This window comes from Bacillus rossius, chromosome 3 (assembly GCF_032445375.1).
Source record: "Bacillus rossius redtenbacheri isolate Brsri chromosome 3, Brsri_v3, whole genome shotgun sequence".
Lineage (NCBI taxonomy): Eukaryota > Metazoa > Arthropoda > Insecta > Phasmatodea > Bacillidae > Bacillus > Bacillus rossius.
The window spans coordinates 35337293-35359605 of record NC_086332.1 but is presented as its reverse complement, the minus strand read 5'-3'; the positions used below and the strand labels follow the sequence as shown (position 1 = coordinate 35359605).

At 38.5% G+C, this 22313-nt stretch overlaps 1 protein-coding gene across 2 annotated transcripts in view; it reads left to right on the top strand.

The window, feature by feature from the left end:
- Nucleotides 1-14920, top strand: part of LOC134530516 (uncharacterized) — a 49812-nt gene extending 34892 nt beyond the window's left edge. For both annotated transcript variants that reach the window (XM_063365401.1, XM_063365400.1), the window contains exons 17-25: nt 1039-1228; nt 2596-2818; nt 4393-4515; nt 5364-5503; nt 6585-6752; nt 8806-8955; nt 9776-10073; nt 10190-10296; nt 13506-14920. In XM_063365401.1, the coding sequence (XP_063221471.1) occupies nt 1039-1228; nt 2596-2818; nt 4393-4515; nt 5364-5503; nt 6585-6752; nt 8806-8955; nt 9776-10073; nt 10190-10296; nt 13506-13724 (1618 nt within the window). In that variant the 3' untranslated portion in view covers nt 13725-14920. The remainder of the gene's footprint in view (nt 1-1038; nt 1229-2595; nt 2819-4392; nt 4516-5363; nt 5504-6584; nt 6753-8805; nt 8956-9775; nt 10074-10189; nt 10297-13505) is intronic.
- Nucleotides 14921-22313: the final 7393 nt, after the last annotated feature.

Sequence of the window (22313 nt, the reverse complement as noted above, 5' to 3'; positions counted from 1 at the left end):
GTTTAAGTTTAGTATATAGTTTTTTTATATCTTAGAATTAAATTTTTTTAGATACATTGACATAAGTTTGCATGATAAAAAAAACCTGGAGAGTTCCAAATTAACATGATTGGCTCTGGGTGTAATGTCCTTCAGTAGCATTGGCATTACTTTAAATGAAAGGGGGTGATAGAACTAAACCCAGCACTATTGTTTGCAATCTGGATTTCCCAATCATTAGCCTTTTGACAAGAAATTGAAATCATACCAACACTTATCTCGCAGAGGTTTTGGTTATATTTTTACAAAATTTTTCACGGTAAGTTGTATTAGTCGGTGGTGTGATGTGTAATTGTAAGAGATTGGTAGACAGGATACCAAACAGTGGCTAGAATGTAATTGTTTTATGCAAGAAAATGAGTAAGAAATGTATCGTTGGAAGTAATGCAACAAATAAGTGTAAAATAGACATTTGCACTTTGACTTAAATTTAAAAAAAAAAATTTCTTGTACACAACTTGATTCAGTTTTCGTTATCTTAATCTTGTAGTATTTAATATTTAAGGTGCAGAAATTTTCTCAATGTTAAATTTAGTTGTGACGGGTAGTGAATATTTCCTCCCTTACTGGTTTTCCAATATTTAAGATAATTTTTTTTATGGTGTTACTTTGGTCAGTAGGAAGTTGCAGATGTGAATAAAAATGTTTGTCGATGCAGAAAAAGTAATTTAGAAATAAGCATATAAAAGTGAAAGATGTGACAATAGATGTATACTCCTGGGAGGATGGGGGGGAGAGAACCTTCCCTGATCCACAAAGGATAAATGTTAATTGAAAGCATATTTATATTTAAATTCTTGTAAATATAGAATGAAAAAAAAAATTCTAAAATTATAAAATTGTTGAAACTTAAAAAATAAAATCACAGATGAGACCTGAAAAATTTGTGACAAAAAAACTGCCAAATGTTATTTCTGAAATGTCTTGATGGTATTGAAAAAGTTGGTTGGTTGTTTGTTGATTTGAGTATGTAATTATCATGTGGTTGTTTGCGTGCAGGCAGGTGGACACCTGGACCGCAGGCGTGCTGGCGACCTTGAATGACCTCCTGGCAGTGCTGCCGGCAGACAAGCTGGACAGGGTGCCACACGGCAGTTGGCGGATGGCAGCGGACACACTTCTGGCCAGGACGAGGTACCACACGCCGCTGCAGTGGCCTGGGGAGACCCGTCCCCTCATGCTGTTCCAGGTGAGTTACTGGAGGTGCGATGCTGTGCTGATCTGCTTTTACTTCATTAGGTGATGCAGATAATGCTATTTTGAGTCAACGGATCACTTGGTCCTGGTGAAAATATATTTTTCCCTAAATGTGCATGATAGTACTTTCAGTAATTAACTATCCTTTTAATTTACATGCTAAGACAGCCATCGTGCTCCCTTAGTCGACTCCCCATCTTGGCGAGCATGTACACGTGTGCCAATTGTCTGGGCAGTACTGTGAAATATCTTAAGTCTCTGCAAGATGCTGCATTGTTCAAAATGGCAACTGCCAGTTTTTTGTCGGTAGTCTGGATATGTATATCAATAAATTTATTGGTACATGAAAAGTGATCAAATGTAGGAGGGTTGTCTGGAGTTAACCTCAACATGAAGAAGGCAGCATTTGTCAACAAAAATTGGGGAATGTGTTTTCTCATGCTTTGGAATATACTCTAATATTTCGCCCATTTTGGACACTTTTTTAATAATTGTTTGCATGAATGTCTGCAAAATAGTTGTTTACAAAGGTGATGGCCTCTATTCGACAAAAATCTGTTCTCGGAGCCCAACTATTAGTCTACGGAAAAAGTCAATTGGTTTAGATCTAGTAAGGAGGTTTAGAACTGCGATGTGTAGATTTTCACCATTACAACTGCTGAGGTGAGAGTTGGTCCATTGCCTTAGTGAAACAAAATTTTGGTTTCTGCAAATGTGACCACCTGAAATTTTGCGCTTCAAGTAATGATGCGTAGTATGCTCCTGTCAAGTTTTTACTTAGATATGATAAAGACCATTCCATGATTATCCTAGAAAAAAAGTGGCCACCACTTTCCAGACCAAAGGAACAGTCTTGAGTTTCGAGCCGATTCCCCTTTAAAAGTTTTAAGCGTCTGAAATGTTCATCACCCAAGCTGAAACGGCCATGTTTGAATTCAGCTGCCTGAAATATCCCTTTGGCAAATGATGGCGCAGTCTCCCCGTGCACAGCGTTACTCATCATGTCTTGTGGCCTTTGAAAAACCAATATTTAATGATGACTTGATACTCAAATTTTCCAATTTCACAAAAAACATGCACATACCCTACGCAAAAGATTTTCCGAATTGGGCTGAAATTTGGGTGTGTGCGCGTTCTGAAGCATGAGCACTCATTCCACAGTTTTTTGTTGACTAGAACTGCCATCTTAATGTTGGGGTGGAAAACTTTTCAGACAACCCTCATAATTTTGTATAAAGACTTGGGCCTTTGCAACTCTCTATTCAAAAATCTGAAACACTAAAGTTTTACGAGAGATTCTGTGGACTAATGCGGTCGGCTCTCGAGTTGGTCTCGCTCTGATCGCCACGTCGCCTGCAGGTGTGCGGGAGTCTGGCTGACAAGGAGTACCCGGCAGCGGTGAGGGGGCTGGCTCGCCGCTACCTGCTGGCGGCAGAGTCTCTGCTGAGGACCGTGCGGCCGGCTGGCCAGCTGCTGCGGTACGCGTCTGCGAGCGCCTCGGACTCGGAGCTGGAGCTGGCCCTCCTCGGCAAGCCGCCCGTCACCCACCGCGTCATCAACCAGAGCGACGGTTCCAGGCCGGGTGAGGACCTGATTCATCATTGGGCAAGCTGAAAGTATCTGATAACTGATTGGGGAACTTGCAAGTTGTCTCGATGGTACAGCATATCTGGGCACATGGTGTGCACAGTTTCAGGGAAAAACACTTGAATTGGAAGACTGCTCAAGATATCTTAGTGTTAGTATGCTTTAAAAACCATTTCAAATTAATGCTGAGGGTGGATGAGTAGGATTGTATTTGCATTGTTTTTAAACTGAATATAAGAGTGAAAATGGATAAAAATGTGTATTCAAATAACACTTTTTAGGCATGAAAACTGGTACAGATTATTAAATAAATTATTGACTTGCATTTCACATTAACAGTTCTTGGATTTTAATACTATGGTTACCACACATGTCTAATAGTTGTCTATGCACAAGACTGCATGCCAGTTCAGAGCCTTGCTCTTTATACATGATACCATGCTAGAAACACTAGCTAGTGTCGCACTTATCCTGCCTCGATAACAAGAAAACTCCTCTTGACTAGGGACGGTCTTAAAAAGTTAAACTATACTCCTCGACTTAAGTTGCCCGAGAATATGCCATTTTTGTTTGTGTTTAAAAAAAAAAAATTGTCCAACTGAATATTAATTTGGTAAAATCAAGTTTAATTGATTTAATTATGCAAGAACATGTTGACCTTGTTTATTTTCAATATTTAAATTTATATACCACTCCAGAAGTGGTGTCAATACTATCAGTGGTGGACCACTGAAGCTGGTAGGTACATATAAAAATGTCCAAATTTAGTTTTCCTCTGAGCTGAGATGTTTGTCACAAAAAAAAATTGACTGTTCTAGGAAGTGTATAAAATTACAAAATAAATTTCTTGGGAGTAAAATATCCTTCCAGGCAGTTGACACTTAATTGCCATGAATTATTCAGTTGTGTTATTATACTTGATGAATGCAGTAAATTATAATTTATGCTAAACATTTTTTTCGATAGACAAAAGTGATGAATTACAGTAGAATCTCGTTATAGCGAGCACGGTAATAGCGAGAACACTGCTATACCGAGGTATTTTTGAGGAATTTACGGCGTGATCGCTTGAAGCGCGCTTTTGTTTGTCTGCTTTATCTCCACCCCTCTCGCTCGCCACTAGACCATCTTGCCGTTGACGCCTGTCACATTCTTCAGCCGTGCAGTTGCCACCTGCGTCCTTTCTTTCTTTTATCAAACTTCGGTTATTTGCCGTGTGTAGACAAAGTTTGAGATTGGAACAGAAACAAGGTAAGAAAGTATTTTTTACAAATTAGAAATATGTTTGTTTTTGTTTTTATAATCTCGTATATTTTCACGTTTTTTTTTTTGTTATCTTAAAAGAGATATTACAAAGCCGCTCTAATGAGATTTAATTGTTTCTTGGTTTAAAAAAACTATTAATTGTTTATATTCTATTATTATTTACGCGACGTCATACTGCACGCGTACGCAAGACGACTGAATTAAATAGCCCTGCTGAGAAATTTTCCTAAATTATCATGATTATTTTATTTTCTTATGACAAATTACAATTCTATTACTAATTTATTCCTTTAATCTGTACAGTTGCTGATGCAATCGAACATGAAGAAAACCCGAACTTAAACAATGTACCAGCTACAGTACCTGCCGAACTGTCTGATGCATCAGAATTCCAGAGATTGAGGAGAGAGACTGAAGAGACTCAAGGTAAACAAATTATTAAATTTCTGTTAAGCTAGCTAATTTTGTTGGAACATTTAAACTCCCTAAAAATGGGGAAATTTTCCCATTAAAAGTTAGAAGGGATTTTTTTGCAAAAGTGTTAAATGATAGTATGATAGACAATTAAACTTAAGTCCATTGAAAATATTTTTGTGAAAGTTCTTTGAACGCGGTGGGAGTAAAAGCAAAGGCCAAAATTTAATGAAACATTTTCATGAAACATTGCTGGGAAATGATTTGACTCTAAAAGACTAAGAATAGGTTGAGGATGGTGCAGAGAACTTTTCGGGCCTTGTTCCCTTGACTGGGCTTCACGTGGTATTGTGCGGCTCAGATTGAACCCTGCCATGCTGCAGGGATAGGCGGGTCTTGGCTGATAGGGACCCGCCTGCGCCTGATGCCATGACTTGCTGGCATCTAGTAAAGGGAGTGTTAGGGCTGAGGGCAACACAACGGGGTTTCGGCTGATTTTAAGTAATTTTGTTAAATGTTTGATTACAAAATTATCTTTCTCTCTGCCATGTTTGATTACAAAATTATCTTTCTCTGCCATTTTACTCATTTTGATATAATTAAGTCTGTTCTAATTTCCAACGAAGTTTCACTTCTATTATGTGGACAGAGTTAATTGCATGCCCTTTTTATTTTATTTTTTTATTTTTTCTTTAGTTAAAAATTCTTAATATTTAAAAAGTGCTGAAATTTTTTTTTCTTGCTCAAAAATGAAACTTAATAAATATTAGTCATGATGAATAAGTTGTGATAATGTTTTAAGACTTTCGTTTTTACCTGTAAGTAGTTCTCACGGAGCTGTTCTCGTTGGCCCGCTCCAGATGAGAAACGGCAGTACGGGGACGTGTTGCGCAGCAAGGTGATGGTGGGCCGTGGAGGTGCAGTGCCGAGCGTTGAGACTGCAGTACCCTCGCCCACAACCACTTACTCCGAAGCACAAGCACATGCAGAAACTGCGAAGGTGTGTAAGCAACTGGTCTGCCTTATCGGTTATTAAAGAAGTTTGCTCTTGCCGAGTTTTTATAATGGAGAATTATTTAATATTTTGTGAACAGTATCAAATCACCGTTAACTATTCTACGTATGTCAGGAAAGATGGTATGTAATTATGCAGCACTTGACAGCAGTAGAAAAAATATAAGTGAACATCTCAGGTGAGGAGTGTACTAGACATTAAGTTAATTTAGGATTGTCTTGTGTTTAAACTGAAATAAACCGGAACAGCTGATTTTTCCCCCCCCCCCCCCCCTTCATCTTAGTGTTGCATGGTTATTGGGTTAGTGGGAGTTGTCTAAATCGATGTGTTAATTACGGTAGGTCTATAAAGTAGTCACAATTTCAATGGCATATAAATGTTAAATTCAGACAATTAACAACATCAAATTAAATGTACACTAAATTATATTATTTCTTTATTTCTTACATATGTTAATATGTGCACCTTTAGTTGTACGGCACACATCCAACCAAATGGTCAGGGACTAAGATGTTCACTCTTACACAGAGATTCCAATGGGAAGGGGAGTCATCCTGTTGCCAAATAACATTTGCAGGTTCACCCTCTACTAATTAGGGAAAGAGCCATTCTTTCAACATAGTATATCCAGATAAGCCTGTAGCGGTAGCTCCAGCGAAATAAAATGGCCCGTACACTTGACGTTGGGACGCAGTGCAGAGAAGGTTAAATTTTGGGAAATCTTTGGTGTACCAACGGTTAATGAGCAGGTTCTGACCCCTAGATACGCAAATTGGACAAAAATTACAGATTCACTCTTAGCAATTTGCAGAACAAAATGATTTACGCTCAGCAGTCACCATTTAGGATAGGTGGCGCTGCAAGTGAGAACATAGTACTTGTGCATGCGCTTATCTAAAACTGAGAGTTGCTCTTTGTGGCCTTGAACCAAAACTCTAAAATGCTGGATTGATACTTTAGCTGGGACATTCCTTGATGGATGGACTGTATTATATTGACAGGTTTATACCTTGTTTTGTGAAGTCTTGGGTGGCTGGTGCTAGCTCGGTGTCCCGCTCTGCTGCAGGTGTCGTGCGATGCCGTGAGAGCGTCCGGGCCGGCGGCCGGACTGGGGCTCAGGGCTGCAGACGTGGACTCGATGGATCCCCAGGACCTGGAGGACTGCTTGGACGTGCTGGGGACGCTCTCCCTCCCCGTCGGCCTGGAGCAGCGAGTGTGGGCGCGCATAAGGAATGTACGTCTCACGAGGACATAGTGTTCGCACTTGTCTTCCACTGATGGCTAGCAGTTCACACAACCACTGTGTACCAGCTGAAACTGATTGGCAGTTTATTTAAAGCTGATATAAATTAGGGTTTTATTGCATAATTGTTGCACGTTACACACTAAAATCAAGTTTGAAAAGTAGGGCTGAGACTAATGGGAAAGAATTTTTGTTGAGGTAAGTTATTCTCAACAAAATCTATTGCATGGAATGAACATTAACTTAAAAAGTAGTATACAAAAGCACTTACAACAATTAAAATTAACAAGTCATGCTACAAAAACATTTAGTTGAATTTTAGATAGGAGAAATGAAACCTGACCTGATGGTGAGCCAGAACTAAGGCATAACTATAATCGTAGTACACACTAACCATTAGTGCTGGCTATCAAATGTAGGTTTACTCGTCATTAGAAAGAGCAAGCTATCAATATTGATATTAATCTACGTGCACGCTCTTGTGTACAGGTATTTATTGTAACCAAACATGAATGTGACCTAGCGCTGGTGCTACAGTGGTGAAAAGTTGAACAGATAGATAAAGGTTTAAAGTTTGAAAACTTCTTTAAAAGAAAACCTGCATATTGGACAACTTTGTATTTCTGTAAATGAAATAAGCTGTAAAATCTGAAAAAATATTTCAACTTTAAAATACACTGTTTTATTCGGGAAAAGAATTTTATGGGCATAAATAATGTATATCTTAATGAGAAAATGGTGGGACAAACATTTGACATTACTGGATGGTAAATCTTAATGTGCAGGTACATCTCAATTAGTTCTGCTGTCATTGTAATTACTGCTTATTCCCACAATTACCAAACTGCCTGACAGCAACTTGAAAGCAAGATTGCTGTTGCACGGTGCTTTATCCTGTTTATTACCTACACAAAGTGCTCTGAATCTTGACAGTGGGACCAAAAACATAAGATTTTTATGTGAGAATTGTTTTTTCAATTTTGATGCCCTAAAAAATGTAACTATGAGAACACTCTGAATGCTTTATTAACTTCTTCACACACTGCCAGCAGTTTGTCTGAATCAGAAGCTTCCCACTGATCATGTTAACACTTGTGTACTGTATCCAGCCTTTCGCTAAGCTGGTTTGCATACCGACCATCTGAGTTCTGAGGCACATCATGGGGTGCTAGACATTTATGGATACCCAACACTCATCTCTACCCACATACGTACATTTTCCCACATTTAATTTAAACTCAATACCATTTCAAAACACAATGCACAGTTCAAATGATTTTACTTGGATTAAGGCATTCCTTACAACATGAATTTACTAAAATTTCACATAAGGCTGTATTATAAACCAATAATGGCTTTTTAAACTTATTTCAGTTTCTAGTAAGGCTAGTCGTGAGATTATTAAAGGGCATGACATGCCTGCTCTGGTTGGATACACCACAGTGAAAGGTAGAAAGGTATACTAATTAGTGACCATGCCCGGGGGAAAAAGAGGGCCTTCCTCCCCCCCCCCCCCCTCCCTCCCTTTTCAGTTCTGTGGAAAAGTGTACTAAACTGTTTTTCTTTCACGGAAATGATTTGTCTGAATATTGTGGAAGTGGTGAACACTAAAGTACTATTTATATAGCAGTTTTTTTTACATTTACTTAGATATGCATTCATTTTACAAAATGTAAAAAAAAATCTCTACCCCCTTGTACTGTCTCTACACACTGGTATCTTAAATGTCTACTTGCAGAGCACATTAAAACACTGGCCATCTCCACATGGTTAAGACATCTAAGTGCAGCTGAAGTAAACATGCATGCTGAAGTGCCCAAGCTTATATTTGAACTAGAAGAGAAGTTATTTCTGAAGTTTAATGTAACCAGAATGTAAACACAGATGTGTATATGTATCTATATTGTAGTGATGCTGTAAAACAAAATTTTTTCCTGGCATTGACTTCAAAAATCTGACTAAATTGTTTTTAAACTAAAGGAAAATTGAAGTTGGGTAGTGTTAAGTAGTAAAGATAGTTAACTAGAGCTTGACTGCTTTAAAGGAGAAATTGTCCTTCCATCTGGCTGACCTTGGGAACCTGCTCGCGGGGATGTCTGTGGAGGATGTGGAAGGCATCAACCTGGACCAGAAGGCTCCTGGAGCCCTGGACACTCTGGCGGCACTTTCTGCGACGGTCACCAAACCTGAAGTGGTGAGTCGCCAGCACTGCAGCCCACAGCTTCTGTTCTGTTCACAGATGCAACTTTCCAGGGACCTTCCCATGTGCTGGAAAATAGTGACACTGTACTGGTTGAATTTGATTCATATGCATGCATCTAGTTTTTAAACTTTCCTATTAACAAGTTTGCAAGTATTAAAACTAGTTATACTTTTCATTTTGTCTCTTAGCATGAATGTTTTCTGAATGTGTGCTGGGGCCTGCTTAGTCAGGGGTGTAATTTATGTTGGAGGTAGGATAAGCGAGACACTTGCCGATGCTTCTAACATGGCATTGCCTCTAAAGTGCAAGGCTGTGAACTGGTGCAGTCTTCTCATCCTTCATAGAGCAACTAATAACGGTAATCATAACATTACATAGAGAAAAGAAGCTAAAGATGTAATGCAAGTTCCTTGAGTGGTTTAAAATAATCTGGTCCAGTTCTTTCATGCCTGAAAATTATTCTGGTATTTTTAGGGGTTTTAAACTTTTCTGAGAATACAGTTTGAAAAAAAAAATCGGGAAACGACCAGACTTGAAGCTATTTAGCATATTGTTAAATGCATTTCATAAGAACTCCATTTGAATAACTGGCCATTTTAAACAGTGTGTTTATCTGAAGCTCTGCTCACTTACGTGAGCCCGGCTAGGCAGGCGCATTAACTTCTTCAATGTTAACTATTCTAGTGTAAATAATAAAGGGTGAAAAATGAAGTTTCAATTGCATGTGACTTGTTTTGGTCATTTACTTCTAGTAAACATTTTGCTTTAAAAGTACAAAACCTATAAATACATGAAATATTGCTATGTCTAGCTTGAGAAGATAGTGCAGCTATTCACGGAGGCCAACTTCGGCGCACCGCACCCGAAGCTCGGTGCGGAGACGGTAACGGCCTTGGGGAAGTTGGTGTGCATGCTGCCAGTGACGTTCCTGCGCCGCATCGCGCGCGGCAGGGAAGTGTTCCACGCGTCCGCCGCGCTCGCGGGCATGGACACCTGCGACGGGCTGTGTCTGCGCGAGCTGGCGCGGGAGTTGTCTCACGGGCAGGCCCTGGGCCCCGTCGCCGGCTGGACCTCGCAGGACGTGAGGAGCCTGGGCGTGCTGGCTGCAGGTGGGCGCAGTTCTCGGGACCCCCGCCAGTCCGTCTGGGGGGCACGAGCATTACACAGGGATTGTGAAGTGAGCTGCAGTCGCTGGTGTGTGAAAGTGGACCAAACTTGTTCACAGGGATTTCCGCGGAGGACTGGTCCACAGCGAAGCAGAGGGGAAGCGACAATCCCTTCTTTGGACTCTCGCCATCTGCCGTAAAATGCATGGAGACTGAAACGCTAAAGGTACTTGCATCCAACACACTTGTCATTATAATGTTGTGCTTGTGGCAGTTTAAATGGTTAAACTAAGTTTTTCCCTTATTAGATTATATATTCCTTTTGAGTTCAGTGTTTTTTAAAACTATAATTTGATATTTTTCAGTTGAAAACTAAAATGAGAACTTCTATCCACCTTCTGGCTCTTATCATATCAGTTCGGTGGTACCATATTATTGTATAGTCATCCGGATTATATTTACTTGAAAGTTTAAATTCATTACAACAATTAGTAGGTTTACAAGAATTTAAACATTTGTTAACATAGTTTGTTAGTGAAAAGTGAAGCTAATATAGTCATTCTTCCCAAGACCACCTCGGCTAGCTCAAAAATATTTGGCCTGGGGTGGACATTCATAACTACTTAAAAATCATTAGGGTGCCAAAAAATCATGTTGGTTCCAAAGAAATGTTAGTCAATGATTTGTTTAGTGAAATGTCTCTGGACGAACTAATTTTAACTGTTTTTATTAGCATTTTACGAATTTTTAGAAGCCATCATGGTGGCCATTTCCAGTCCATGAAAACAAGTACATGTAGAATTTATTTAAAAAGTTGCACATAACCTCTTCACTGCTTTTGAAACAAACATGCTGACTGTGCGCAAATACCGAAGGAAGAATATTAATATATAATCCGCAATCATCCTGTGGTTGCACTCTACATTACGGTACAGACCAAAAGACTGTCCTCTGAACAGACTAAGTTCTATTGATTCTTGTGGTTATTACAGATGAGTGGTCACAAAATTCTAGGTGAAAGTCTGAAACGAGGGTTTATTTTATGGTAACTCCTGGACCACAGCAGGGAAACCCTCCAACTCTCATATATAATTTGTGAGCCACCGCTTGACACGTGACCAACTCGGTACCTCGTTCAATCACTGTCGAGGCCACATGCATGTGTACCACCTGGAGGAAGCAGCAGGTGCAAGACCTATTCTCCAATCAAACCACAGCCCTTTCCTAACCATAGCAGTATAACCTTCCGTGCACCTCGTTGCGAGGCTTTCGTAACTGAAATTGCACCAACAAAATGTCTGACATTTTCAACCAATTGCAAAAATACATTTACCAGCCAATCCTGGTGCAAGTCCTTTCTCACTTTCTTATGCAATTGGCCAAACTATTGCATCAGCTTACCTTAAAGAATCTTGGTGAAAAAAAATAAAAAGGAAAATTACGTTAACATGCCATTTACAAACACTGCAAAACAAGCAGTACAAGCTATACTTGAAAAATACATGAAAGCATATAAAAACTCAAATTACCAAACAGCTAAAAACAAGGCTAGGGTTTTTTTTTTCACTATGAAGCAAAAATCGGAACATTTTAAAAATCATGAAAAAATATTATTTATAATAAAACTAAGCGAAAACCCACATGCTTTTAAACAGGAGTGAGATATTTCAAGGATATCAGAAAACCTAACCAAAGTAATGAATTTGAGATTTAATTCTAAATTGTTAATTAAACCATTACAAAGTGGGGAGTAGAGGCTGGAAAAATTACCATATAACTTTTCCAAAATTAGCAATCTTGTATAAATTAGCATCTATTGTGAAATTAGAATTTTAGATTAAATTAAATAAAACCTAATATTTACAGCCTATACATTTGTAAAGTAAAAATTCATATAGACAATACCTGCAAATATACCTTTAGTACAAAAACCAACAAAATTAAATGATTATTTATCTAATAATAAAATTGGTACTGCAATATGCCAGCAAACATTAAGTTGCAGGTTTAATTTGGAGATTAATAAATAAAAATGCTGGATTAATTGGGTTGGGTTGTATTTTATAATATCTCAATGTATGTAATTTGGCTACATAATATACATGACCACAGTAGCTATGGTCACAAACTAGTTGGAGAATGATAACCAGGATAAATAGGTTAGGTGTAAATGTGGGCAATGCCAAGTATCTGAAGTATTGCTGTTTTTACTTCACACTCCCACAAAAGAATTGGTAATGCAAGAAAGTGCAGTCTCAGTTTTAATCTTGTTATTAGACAATCTTACACCTTTCGTCTGTGTAATGAGTTTCTGTGGCAAAGGTGGTGGACCTGTTTGTGTACTAATGTGTGTTGATAATTCTTAGGTGACAAACAAATTTTAAATTTAATTATCGTATACATGCATACTAGACACAGCAAAGTATGAATACTAGCTGTGTCAGGTCACTGAAGTCTGAAGATTGTCTCAAGTGTAAGAAGATAACATTCTAAAATTTTGAAAACTAACTATTTATGTTGTGCCATTTTATAAAAGGTATGTTTGCAAATGAATGACATTTAAACTAATTTAGCTGGAAATTTTAAAAAAACCAGCTAAATAAGCATTTGTTGAAAATTTGCAAAAAAAAAAGCATCTATAGCAAAATGCTAATTTCCAGCCCCTAGTGGAGAGTGCATTAGTCTGGGTTAAGTGTTAATAAAATTATTTTTCTATTAACATTACCAAAGTGGAATATTAAGCTAACTTCACACCTTGTACAACTTTAGTCATAAGCATTTTTGCTTAGTATTTCCCCCATGTTCATCTTACAATTAAATTCAGGTTTTAACAACCTGCAATCAAACCTTCTTTTTCTTGCTTAGCTTGAATTAACACTTCTAACGAATGGCTTAAGAACTAAACCCATAAACTGCATTTTCCCTTCTAATTGTTGCTTGCAGTTTCAAGAAAGACTATATGCAAATTGCTGACAAAGTGGCACCAGGAAAGTTGCTAGTAAACATGGTTAGAGACCCGTGAATTTCGCGGATTCAATGACCTCCAGGATAGACTCCAATATCCTCCAAACACTCGGGCAAATGCCAACTGTTCATTGGCTGTTGACTTGTGAATCGTCTCGACTGGGTGGCCTGTGATTCGACATTTCTGAGTGAGGGTCTCTAATTGGCCCTCAGTCCTCCAGATTAACAGAGAACCAATGACAGAAGCAGCACTAAGGTATAATTATTTGAATTTTAGCATAACACGAAATGAATCCGTGAAATTCACTGGGGTCTAAATATGGTATAAATTGAAAAGTTTTTTATTTTTTTGTTTGAACTGTGATTTTTACCCCATAAAGTGTTTTTTTTTTTTTTAAATAAGTGTGGGTTCACATTGAGTCACAGTATTCTCGGGTAAGTACAACAGTTCTGTGACAAACTTGTCCCCAGGCGTTCACCGTGGACCAGCTGGAATCGTTCCCGCCCATGGCTGCTGCGGCGGTCTCGCCCGCGCAGATGAAGGCGCTGAGCAGCGTGCAGAGGTCCGCGCTGTTGCGCACGAAGACCATGGAGCCGCGGAGCCTGGGAGTAGACACCCTGCAGGGCTCCGCATCCGCTCGCGTCCAGGCTTCGTTCCTGTTGGTCGTCGTGGCGACGGTTCTGCTGTGACTCCCTCGGCATCACAAGACTTTGATCTCTCCATGATGAGCATGTTTAGTTCCTTTCAGCAACATAGCATAGATATTTATTTTGTTACTCTTCCAGGTACATGATATTCAGTATTGCATCAGTATTATATATATATATATATATTCCGCAGCTGTTCCAAGTGTTTGTATATATATGTGTACATAGGGGCCAAAGTACTATTTTCTGAAGAAATGTATGTATATTAGAAAAATCATCACTTTAAAATTCATTAATGTTTAAAGCCTAAATAATGTAAATATGTATTTATGTATTGAATATTTATATTGTGCTGTGTATTAGATAAAATAAATTTTTTTAAGATTTGCAGTCACTTGTATAATGGCATGTGTTTTTGTCAGTTATTAAAACTAAAATTCTGATTATTCCAAATGATTTTCTTAAACACGCAGCATGACTGATAACACTATTTTTATAGTATACATAAAGAAAAATTTATAGTCCTGTCTTAAATAAATTAGGGTGGTTCTGATACCAAGGTAATTTAAAAAAATTGATGTGGGTAACACCCAGAAGCCAAGCAACTTAAGTGTAATTATATATTTTTTAAAACTGGTTTAGGTTTAAAGATTGTTTACTTTGTTAAGTTTCTCTCGAAATTTACTTAGGTTAGACTTGTAAATTTGGCATTAACCTACTGTACAAAAAGTTTGCAAAGCTGTCAACCTTGTGTACGCTAGCAGAAAGTGGGTCGAGGCAACCTGAAGTGGTACCGCCACCCTGACGTCATGTCTGGCTGCTGCAAGGTGAAAAAATACTCTTTTCCCACTCCCCACTGTCACGTTGCATCCATCTTCCACCCACTCAGTTGACTTTTCAGAGGGGAGGGGTGAAAACTGGTATTAATGGTCACGTTGCATCCCTCTTCCACCCACTCAGTTGTCTTTTCTGAGGGGAGGGTTGAAAACTGGTATTAATGGGTTGAATGTGTTTGGCTATTGAATTTAGTGCCTAACATGGGTGTGACATTCCTTAATCCTGCTTTGTCAGCTGCCTGCCCTCTTGTCTAGCAAATAGCTGGCAGCTTCGTCACCAACACCAGTCTTTAGAGCATACATTCAGGAGGTATACGTGATAGAGCAGGAACTTGACTAAGAGTGCTAATTTGTAATTGGAAATCTTGATCTTTTTTTGTGAATAAAAATGGGGATTTGTCACAATACAGAGAATGACCAAAATTTTTGTTGCCGACTCTATTTATTCTGTAACTAGTGTCTGTAATGCTTCACAACTAATAGCTTGGAGTTAAACATGGACAAATCAAATTTAAAAGTGCTTTGACGTCGTACCGCCCGTGCTCCGCACCGCCAGTACCGTATCCCGTTTTCGGAGCGCGCCCCTTGCCCAGCCGGAATGAGTCAGGCGAGCGCCTCGGGCGTGACCCCAATAGACGTAATGAAACTTAAAGGTACGGAACCCCGGAGGCTCGAACCCATAATTCAATTAAGGGAAAAGCCATTAGTATGAAATTACTAATTACCCGACATGTAATAAGTGCGTCGTAGCCACTCCAGGCGAGTACACCACGCACGGAGCAGATGACAAACCTCATTAACAGTCACCGCGGCCACTGGCCTTAATTAAAATGCCAGTGACTATGATCAAGTCAGACTAGGAGAAATCCCTCTAAAACAATTCGCAGTGGGACAATATGTTAGTTAATTTAGTCGCCAACTTGATGTCACAATTTGAATAATTAAATACATTAAAACCATTGTTAAGCCTTAAGCACCCAATTACCAGGTGCTACATTTTAATTGGGCACCTGGAACGTGTTTTAACTGGTAATAGAGTAAATTCAATTAATATAAGTTTTTTGGTGCCGACTCGCAAAGAGAAAGCTTTCTCTTCCTTGCGAGGCGGCCATGTTCGGCAGTCTCAAACCACTCCACGCTGGGAACAGACGTGTCCGTGGGCAGCATTCAAGTTTGTTTCATTGATTATTTTTATTCTGTACTACATCTTCAAATTTAAATCCTTTTATTAATTCACCGCTGCCCACATCGACTCGGCGCGTATTTTGCGGACCTGGGCCTATCCCAACCGTCTTCATCGTGATACTGCGCTGCGTATCGTATAACTCGCGTGTTTCGCCGAACTTAGGAGCCCGCTCATCGAGGCCCCCCCCCCCCCCCCCCCCCCCCCCCCCGTTAACTTTCGGCGCTGGCCGTCTCAAGCGAGCATCGACCCACGTCCCGCGAGACTGCCGCGGTAACCATTTGTGTCACGTAGTGTTGTTTTTTTCTTGTTAATTGTGTAACTGCTAGATGTCTCCAAGTGTTGGTGAGAATTTTAGTAGCGGGACTGAACCGTGGAGCGGACTCGTAGAGTGTACCGTGTACCCACGTGAACCCCCGGTGAAACCCCTAAATTAAATGTATTCCCACCAACTCTGTATACAATCATTTTCCGTAATTCCCCGTCCTCCACACGGCCGAGCGGCCTTGACAACCAAGGGAGAACCATTCAGGTTACATTCAAGCCGTGTACCTGGCGAGGCACACGGGGGCAGAGTACCCACGACCCAACATCAACGGCCTAGCAGCCCGCTAGCCTGGCGCCCCTCCGGACAGCTAGAGCATCGCGACGCCCGTTGCGCCCGTCAGGTACCCCCCGGGCCTTTCACAGAGGTCGGGTGACAGCATCTTGGTTTAGGCCTAGAATTTGAATAAATTTTGATATTACAACTTGCGTGAACACTTTGGACGTGGCAGTTAATCATGTGGATTTACTCCATAATTTCTAGTGGCCATGAGATGAGTCCACTTTTATGGAAATGGCAGGAATCTCCCATTGCAATCTTGGGTTGCTGCAATGCTCTTCTATTGGCTTGCACTAGATGTGGAAGCTATTCATTGGCTTGCGCTAGATGTGGAAGCTATTCATTGGCTTGCGCTAGATGTGGAAGCTATTCATTGGCTTGCGCTAGATGTGGAAGCTATTCATTGGCTTGCGCTAGATGTGGAAGCTATTCATTGGCTTGCGCTAGATGTGGAAGCTATTCATTGGCTTGCGCTAGATGTGGAAGCTATTCATTGGCTTGCGCTAGATGTGGAAGCTATTCATTGGCTTGCGCTAGATGTGGAAGCTATTCATTGGCTTGCGCTAGATGTGGAAGCTATTCATTGGCTTGCGCTAGATGTGGAAGCTATTCATTGGCTTGCGCTAGATGTGGAAGCTATTCATTGGCTTGCGCTAGATGTGGAAGCTATTCATTGGCTTGCGCTAGATGGGGAAGCTATTCATTGGCTTGCGCTAGATGGGGAAGCTATTCATTGGCTTGCGCTAGATGCGGAAGCTATTCATTGGCTTGCGCTAGATGCGGAAGCTATTCATTGGCTTGCGCTAGATGCGGAAGCTATTCATTGGCTTGCGCTAGATGCGGAAGCAATGGTGGTCGGAAGTAGTCTTCTGTGAATACTAGTCATCAAATTTCGAATCTAATTCCACAAAATTCACTCATTTTCGAGAATCGACCCTTAGTAATAAGCACTAAGAATGCAGCCACATAGGACCAGCCTCGACCATCCATACCTTATTTGTAAGATCAAGATTTAATATATAAATTCGAAGTAACACTGCAAATCGTCAATAATGCAGAAATTCACTATTTAGCATTGAACTTTAATAAAATATCAAAATAAATCTGCCTTTCGTCAAAATTTAACTCAAATTACAGAAATTAAATGGTAGTCATTAAACATGATAATGCTATAGTTTTTACCAAAACTGGATATTTAAAGTAGGAGTCTTGCATTGGTAGATTAGTTGAAAAACTAAAAGTGCTGCCTATAAACTGAATCACTTATGCCACTAGTCTGTGGCTTCCTGAAACTGCACAGACGACAGATGTAGGATGGAGAGGGTGCAAATGGAGTTCTTCCTCTTTTCCCTGTGGCTGCTGGGACAGGCACACCTTCAGACGATTGACCACATTCTTGGTTTTCAGAGCAGCCGGAAATTTAAACTAAGCTCTTAAAAAAAAAATTTTCAACTGCCGCTTGGTTTTTCGAGAGACAATGTAAGTTACACTATTGATGTGTGGTACCAGAAAGGGTTTAGTAAACATGGAATGAAATTAATTTAAATTTTGAAGTACTATGTACTTGAATACCAGTTTCCAATTCATAGCCTCTTTCATAAACACTTAATCACTTTCACTGTTTATAACAAAAAAAAAAGGTGGTTGTAAAGTTGGCTTAGGGATGATAATTTTACGTGATAACGTCATAAGAAAACATTGATGAAAATTTGCATACTTTTTAATTTTCAAATATTTACAGTTTTTGCGAATTTAATTTAAATATAATGATGAACAATTAGTTAAAAAGCCCGCCTTAACCTGTTTGATATTATAGAAGATTTTCTCACACGGTGGTTGGCCGGTTCTTGTATGCTCGGCTCAGGCGGAATGTGAAATTTTTTCGTGCATGCAGCAGGCATTCGATTTGATACATCAGTATATATGAAAAACATTTTTAGTGGGATTCTAACTATTCTAATTCAAGAATTGGTATTTGTATTCACATTTGATTTGAACTTAGAAACTCTTATTTGCACAGGCCTAGTATTAACACTTCCTATGGATTTACAAAAGAACTAGCTTACTGTAGTGGTGCTGTCATGCCAATTTTAAAATTAATACTTTGTTAAATATTGAGCTATTTGAGTTGCCACCCACTGTTTTCAACTAAGCTATTCCAGTAGCTGTCAGCAGTCAGGACTTAAATGGAGGTGGGCTGGCGGCCTCGCACGACCACTGACGTCACGTGGCCGCTGCTGACATGAGATACAGTAAAACACTGTTCATAAGTTTTTCAAGGGACTGGATGATAAAAACTTATTAACAGGGAAAACTTCTTAAAAGGAAAATAGTACAAATCAGTTGCTACATAAAAAAAAAATCATTTAAGTGACACGCTTAGGTTATGTGCTGATTGTTCAGCTTTCGTTTTTAAAATTCGGCTATTTGTGGGGATTCCATTACCACAAATATTTGTAGTTGGATAAAATCCATTACTTTTAAATGTTTATTATTGAATTAAGTAATTATTCAAAATATTGAATTACCTTTTAAGTTACCATGAAAACCACTCATTGGAGACCCTTAAAGGCCCTGGCGCAACCGGTACTGTGTTTGCGCCTCTGATTTTATTTTTGACGTGATAACATCCTATAAATCGATGAATGCCGGCTGCACGCACGAAAAAGCACGACTCATTGTCACATTCCGCCCGAGCCGAGCGTGCAAGAACCGGCCAACCACCGTGCGAGAAAATCTTCTATAATATCAAACAGGTTAAGGCGGGCTTTTTAATTAATTGTTCGTCATTATATTAATTAAATTTGCAAAAACTGTAAATAATATTTGAAAATTATAAAGTATGCAATTTTTCATCAATGTTTTCTTATGACGTTATCACGTAAAATTATTGTCCGTAAACCGACTTTACAAACAACCCCCCCTTTTTTTTAATTTGTAGTAGACACCTGTAGGAAGGCCCTTATGTATTAGCTATATCATTAATAATGGCTAGGGAAAGGAAAATATGGTTTTATATCTTTGTTAATTTCATTTTAAAAATTAAGGATTTCGGTGTTCTGTGGTTTTATGAAAAAAAAAAGCCCATAAATGACTTGGTTACTCGCAAAAAAAAGTCTTTAAAACTTAAATATTTCCCATCATTAATTTCTGTAGTTAATTAAATTAAAAAATTATCTATTTTTTATTAAAATACCTTTATGCATTAAGCATAAACTACAATAATTATTATTGACGATAAAGATAACCTCTATAATGAACAAAATAATATACATTAATTAATATCATAGATTGTAGAACTATATGATCCATATAACTGTTCTGCACTTCACTCATTGAGTCTTTGACCATTAATTAAAAAAACCATTGTCAAGATTTGCTCAAGCAAAAACCATACAAAGGCTGAACAACTCGATTTATCCAGTGCTTAGCAACTGTAGTTTTGTCTATCATTTAGTTTACAGCACAGGATGTGTGCTGTTGCATAAGAAGAACCTTCAAGAAAAGTTATTAGCTCTTCAATTGGCTTGCAGTATTCTGAAACAAATTTAGCCTCAACTTTAATTTGTAGCAGTTCTGCAGAGCTCCACTCCTTTAGCCAAGTAATACCGCTGTTGTCATTGTCTGATGAATTACCAGATGATGCAAAGAACTCAATGATGTCAAATAGCTGCAAATGTAAACTACTGAACGGAACCACGAATTCCACCTCGTTAAAACTGGCTCAGGGAACACCTTTACTTTTCCACTGGACATTCCATACTTTTCTGATATTTAGGATAAGTAATGGTGTTTACTTTTCCTGCTGTTCAAAAATGCCTTCTTGATCTTTGCCACTGTTATTTTTTTCAGTGTTATTGAAGTCTGCCAAGTTTTGCCCACTAAGTGCATCTTGTGGGCCCAGCATTGCAAATGAACTACATGTTCCAATAGACCAGACAGATTATTGAAAAATGTTGTCATATAAGGAGCAGAATCACTTACTATGGCCTTAACTGAATCAAATCCAATTCCATTCTTTGCTAGGGTATCCAAAATAGTTTTTGAACATGTTGCATAGTTTGCAGCATCAAGTACAGTGGAAGCAACTAGCTTTGTGGTCTGTTACTGGCTGGTTCCAATTTCTTAAAGAGTTTTTTGAAAACACATCTTCCACCTTTGTCAGTTGTTTCATCACAAAGGATACAAATATATTTACCTTCAAACTCTTTCTTAATGTCATTTTCAATTTTTTCGCCTAATTTGGGGATATATGTTCTACGAAGGGAACTAGCGGAAGGATTATCCCCACCTCCCTTAACATTTTTGTTTATCCAGTCACTGAATTTACTGTCGTCTAACTTTTCAAGTGGTATGTTCGCCGAAATAAATGCTTCTGTGGTTTCCAAAATGAAATTTTAAGGCGTTTGTTGCTGGTACCCGGGACAACCTAACCTTACTTTAATGTGATGTTTGCCTTGCACATGTTTGACGACAGTGTCACGTCTTTCATAAATAATTGTTTATGAACGTAAACACGAATTTGACGTATCGATTTTATTCCGTGCTGTAAATAGTGGATTTATCACTAAATCGATATATCGAAAAGTGTTACAAATGTGCAAATGTATGGTTAATATTCCAATATCCGTGTCTTTTGGAATCAAACGTTCCACTGCGATTTAAAAATTTTAATTAATTTTATTTCACTTGGGTATCTGTTTTTAAACATTCAATCTCGTTATTTACGTAACGTTTTTGGTAGTTTAGAACACGTTCTAACTGGAGCATTGCTAGCACCACAATTGTCAAGCAGTCTGGCTTTATACAGATTCACTGGCCATAATCTTGACTGAAGCCATCAGCCATGATGGCCACCGTATTTACATTTCAATTGCCGAAACAAAATATTATTTTTATGTTCTTAGTATGCCCAATGTTGTATTATTTACTTAACATAAATTATTGGCAAGTTTGCATACTTCGTTTGTCGGCTGATGTAGTTTTTTTTTTATTTGTTCCCTCGCGAAACGATCTACCAAAGGTAATGTACATAACTAATTTTCGTAGTTTTTCGCGAGAAAGGCCATTTTTCGCATTTTGTTGTTGTTTACCACAATATTTGCATAATTTCGCGTAAAAATCATTACACCATTTTTTTCCTGTCTCTACTAATGGCCAAAGTGGGTGGGGAAAAATTAATGTTTGTGACAGATACCTTGGAAACCAACACATTGGAGGCTCTCCGAGCATGATGCTACCTGTATTGTAAAGGTTTTGGCGGTTGTGTTTGTTATTGTTTTGAAACAACTTTCTAAAAGTTTAATTATGAATAAAGTTTAAGAATGTAAAGATAAACTTTATTACATTATTACATTATTTTATTTCTGAAATGATGAACGTTATATGCCGAAAGCATTTATAAATGCAAACCATTTGAATGAGAAAAATTAACATTGAGATATATGGAAGTGATCAAGGGAATTAATATCTTTAAACCACAATTCTTGTATATATATAATCTAAATCTCGGAAACGGCTCCAACAATTTTCATGATATTTAGTATGCAGGAAGTTTCGGGGGCGAGAAATCGATCCAGCTAGGATTCATTTTTAGAAAATGTTGTTTTATCCGTGTTTTCAATTATCAACTTTATCGATAATCATACCTTTTTTTTAATATTTGTTTAAGTGTTGTTAAGCCAATGAGTGTTTGGTTTGAGGTTAGACCAAGAAAATCAATTGTTTACTTATATTATTTGTGTCTTTTTAACTCATGTGTTCACTTAAAAATACCTAAATGATTTCTGGAAAAAAAAAAAAAACTTATAATAAATCTTACTTCACGAAGCCGAACTCGTCTCAAGAACACCTTGAAGAACATCGTCATCAAACTGGTCAGGTTTCTCAAACTTCACACAGTGAAGACTCATTTCAAGAAAACCTTCATGAAAATAATCCTTTTTTCCCCTGTTTTCTATATCTGTTGCAACCCTGTTTAACGAATTGACTGAAATAAAACATAAAAC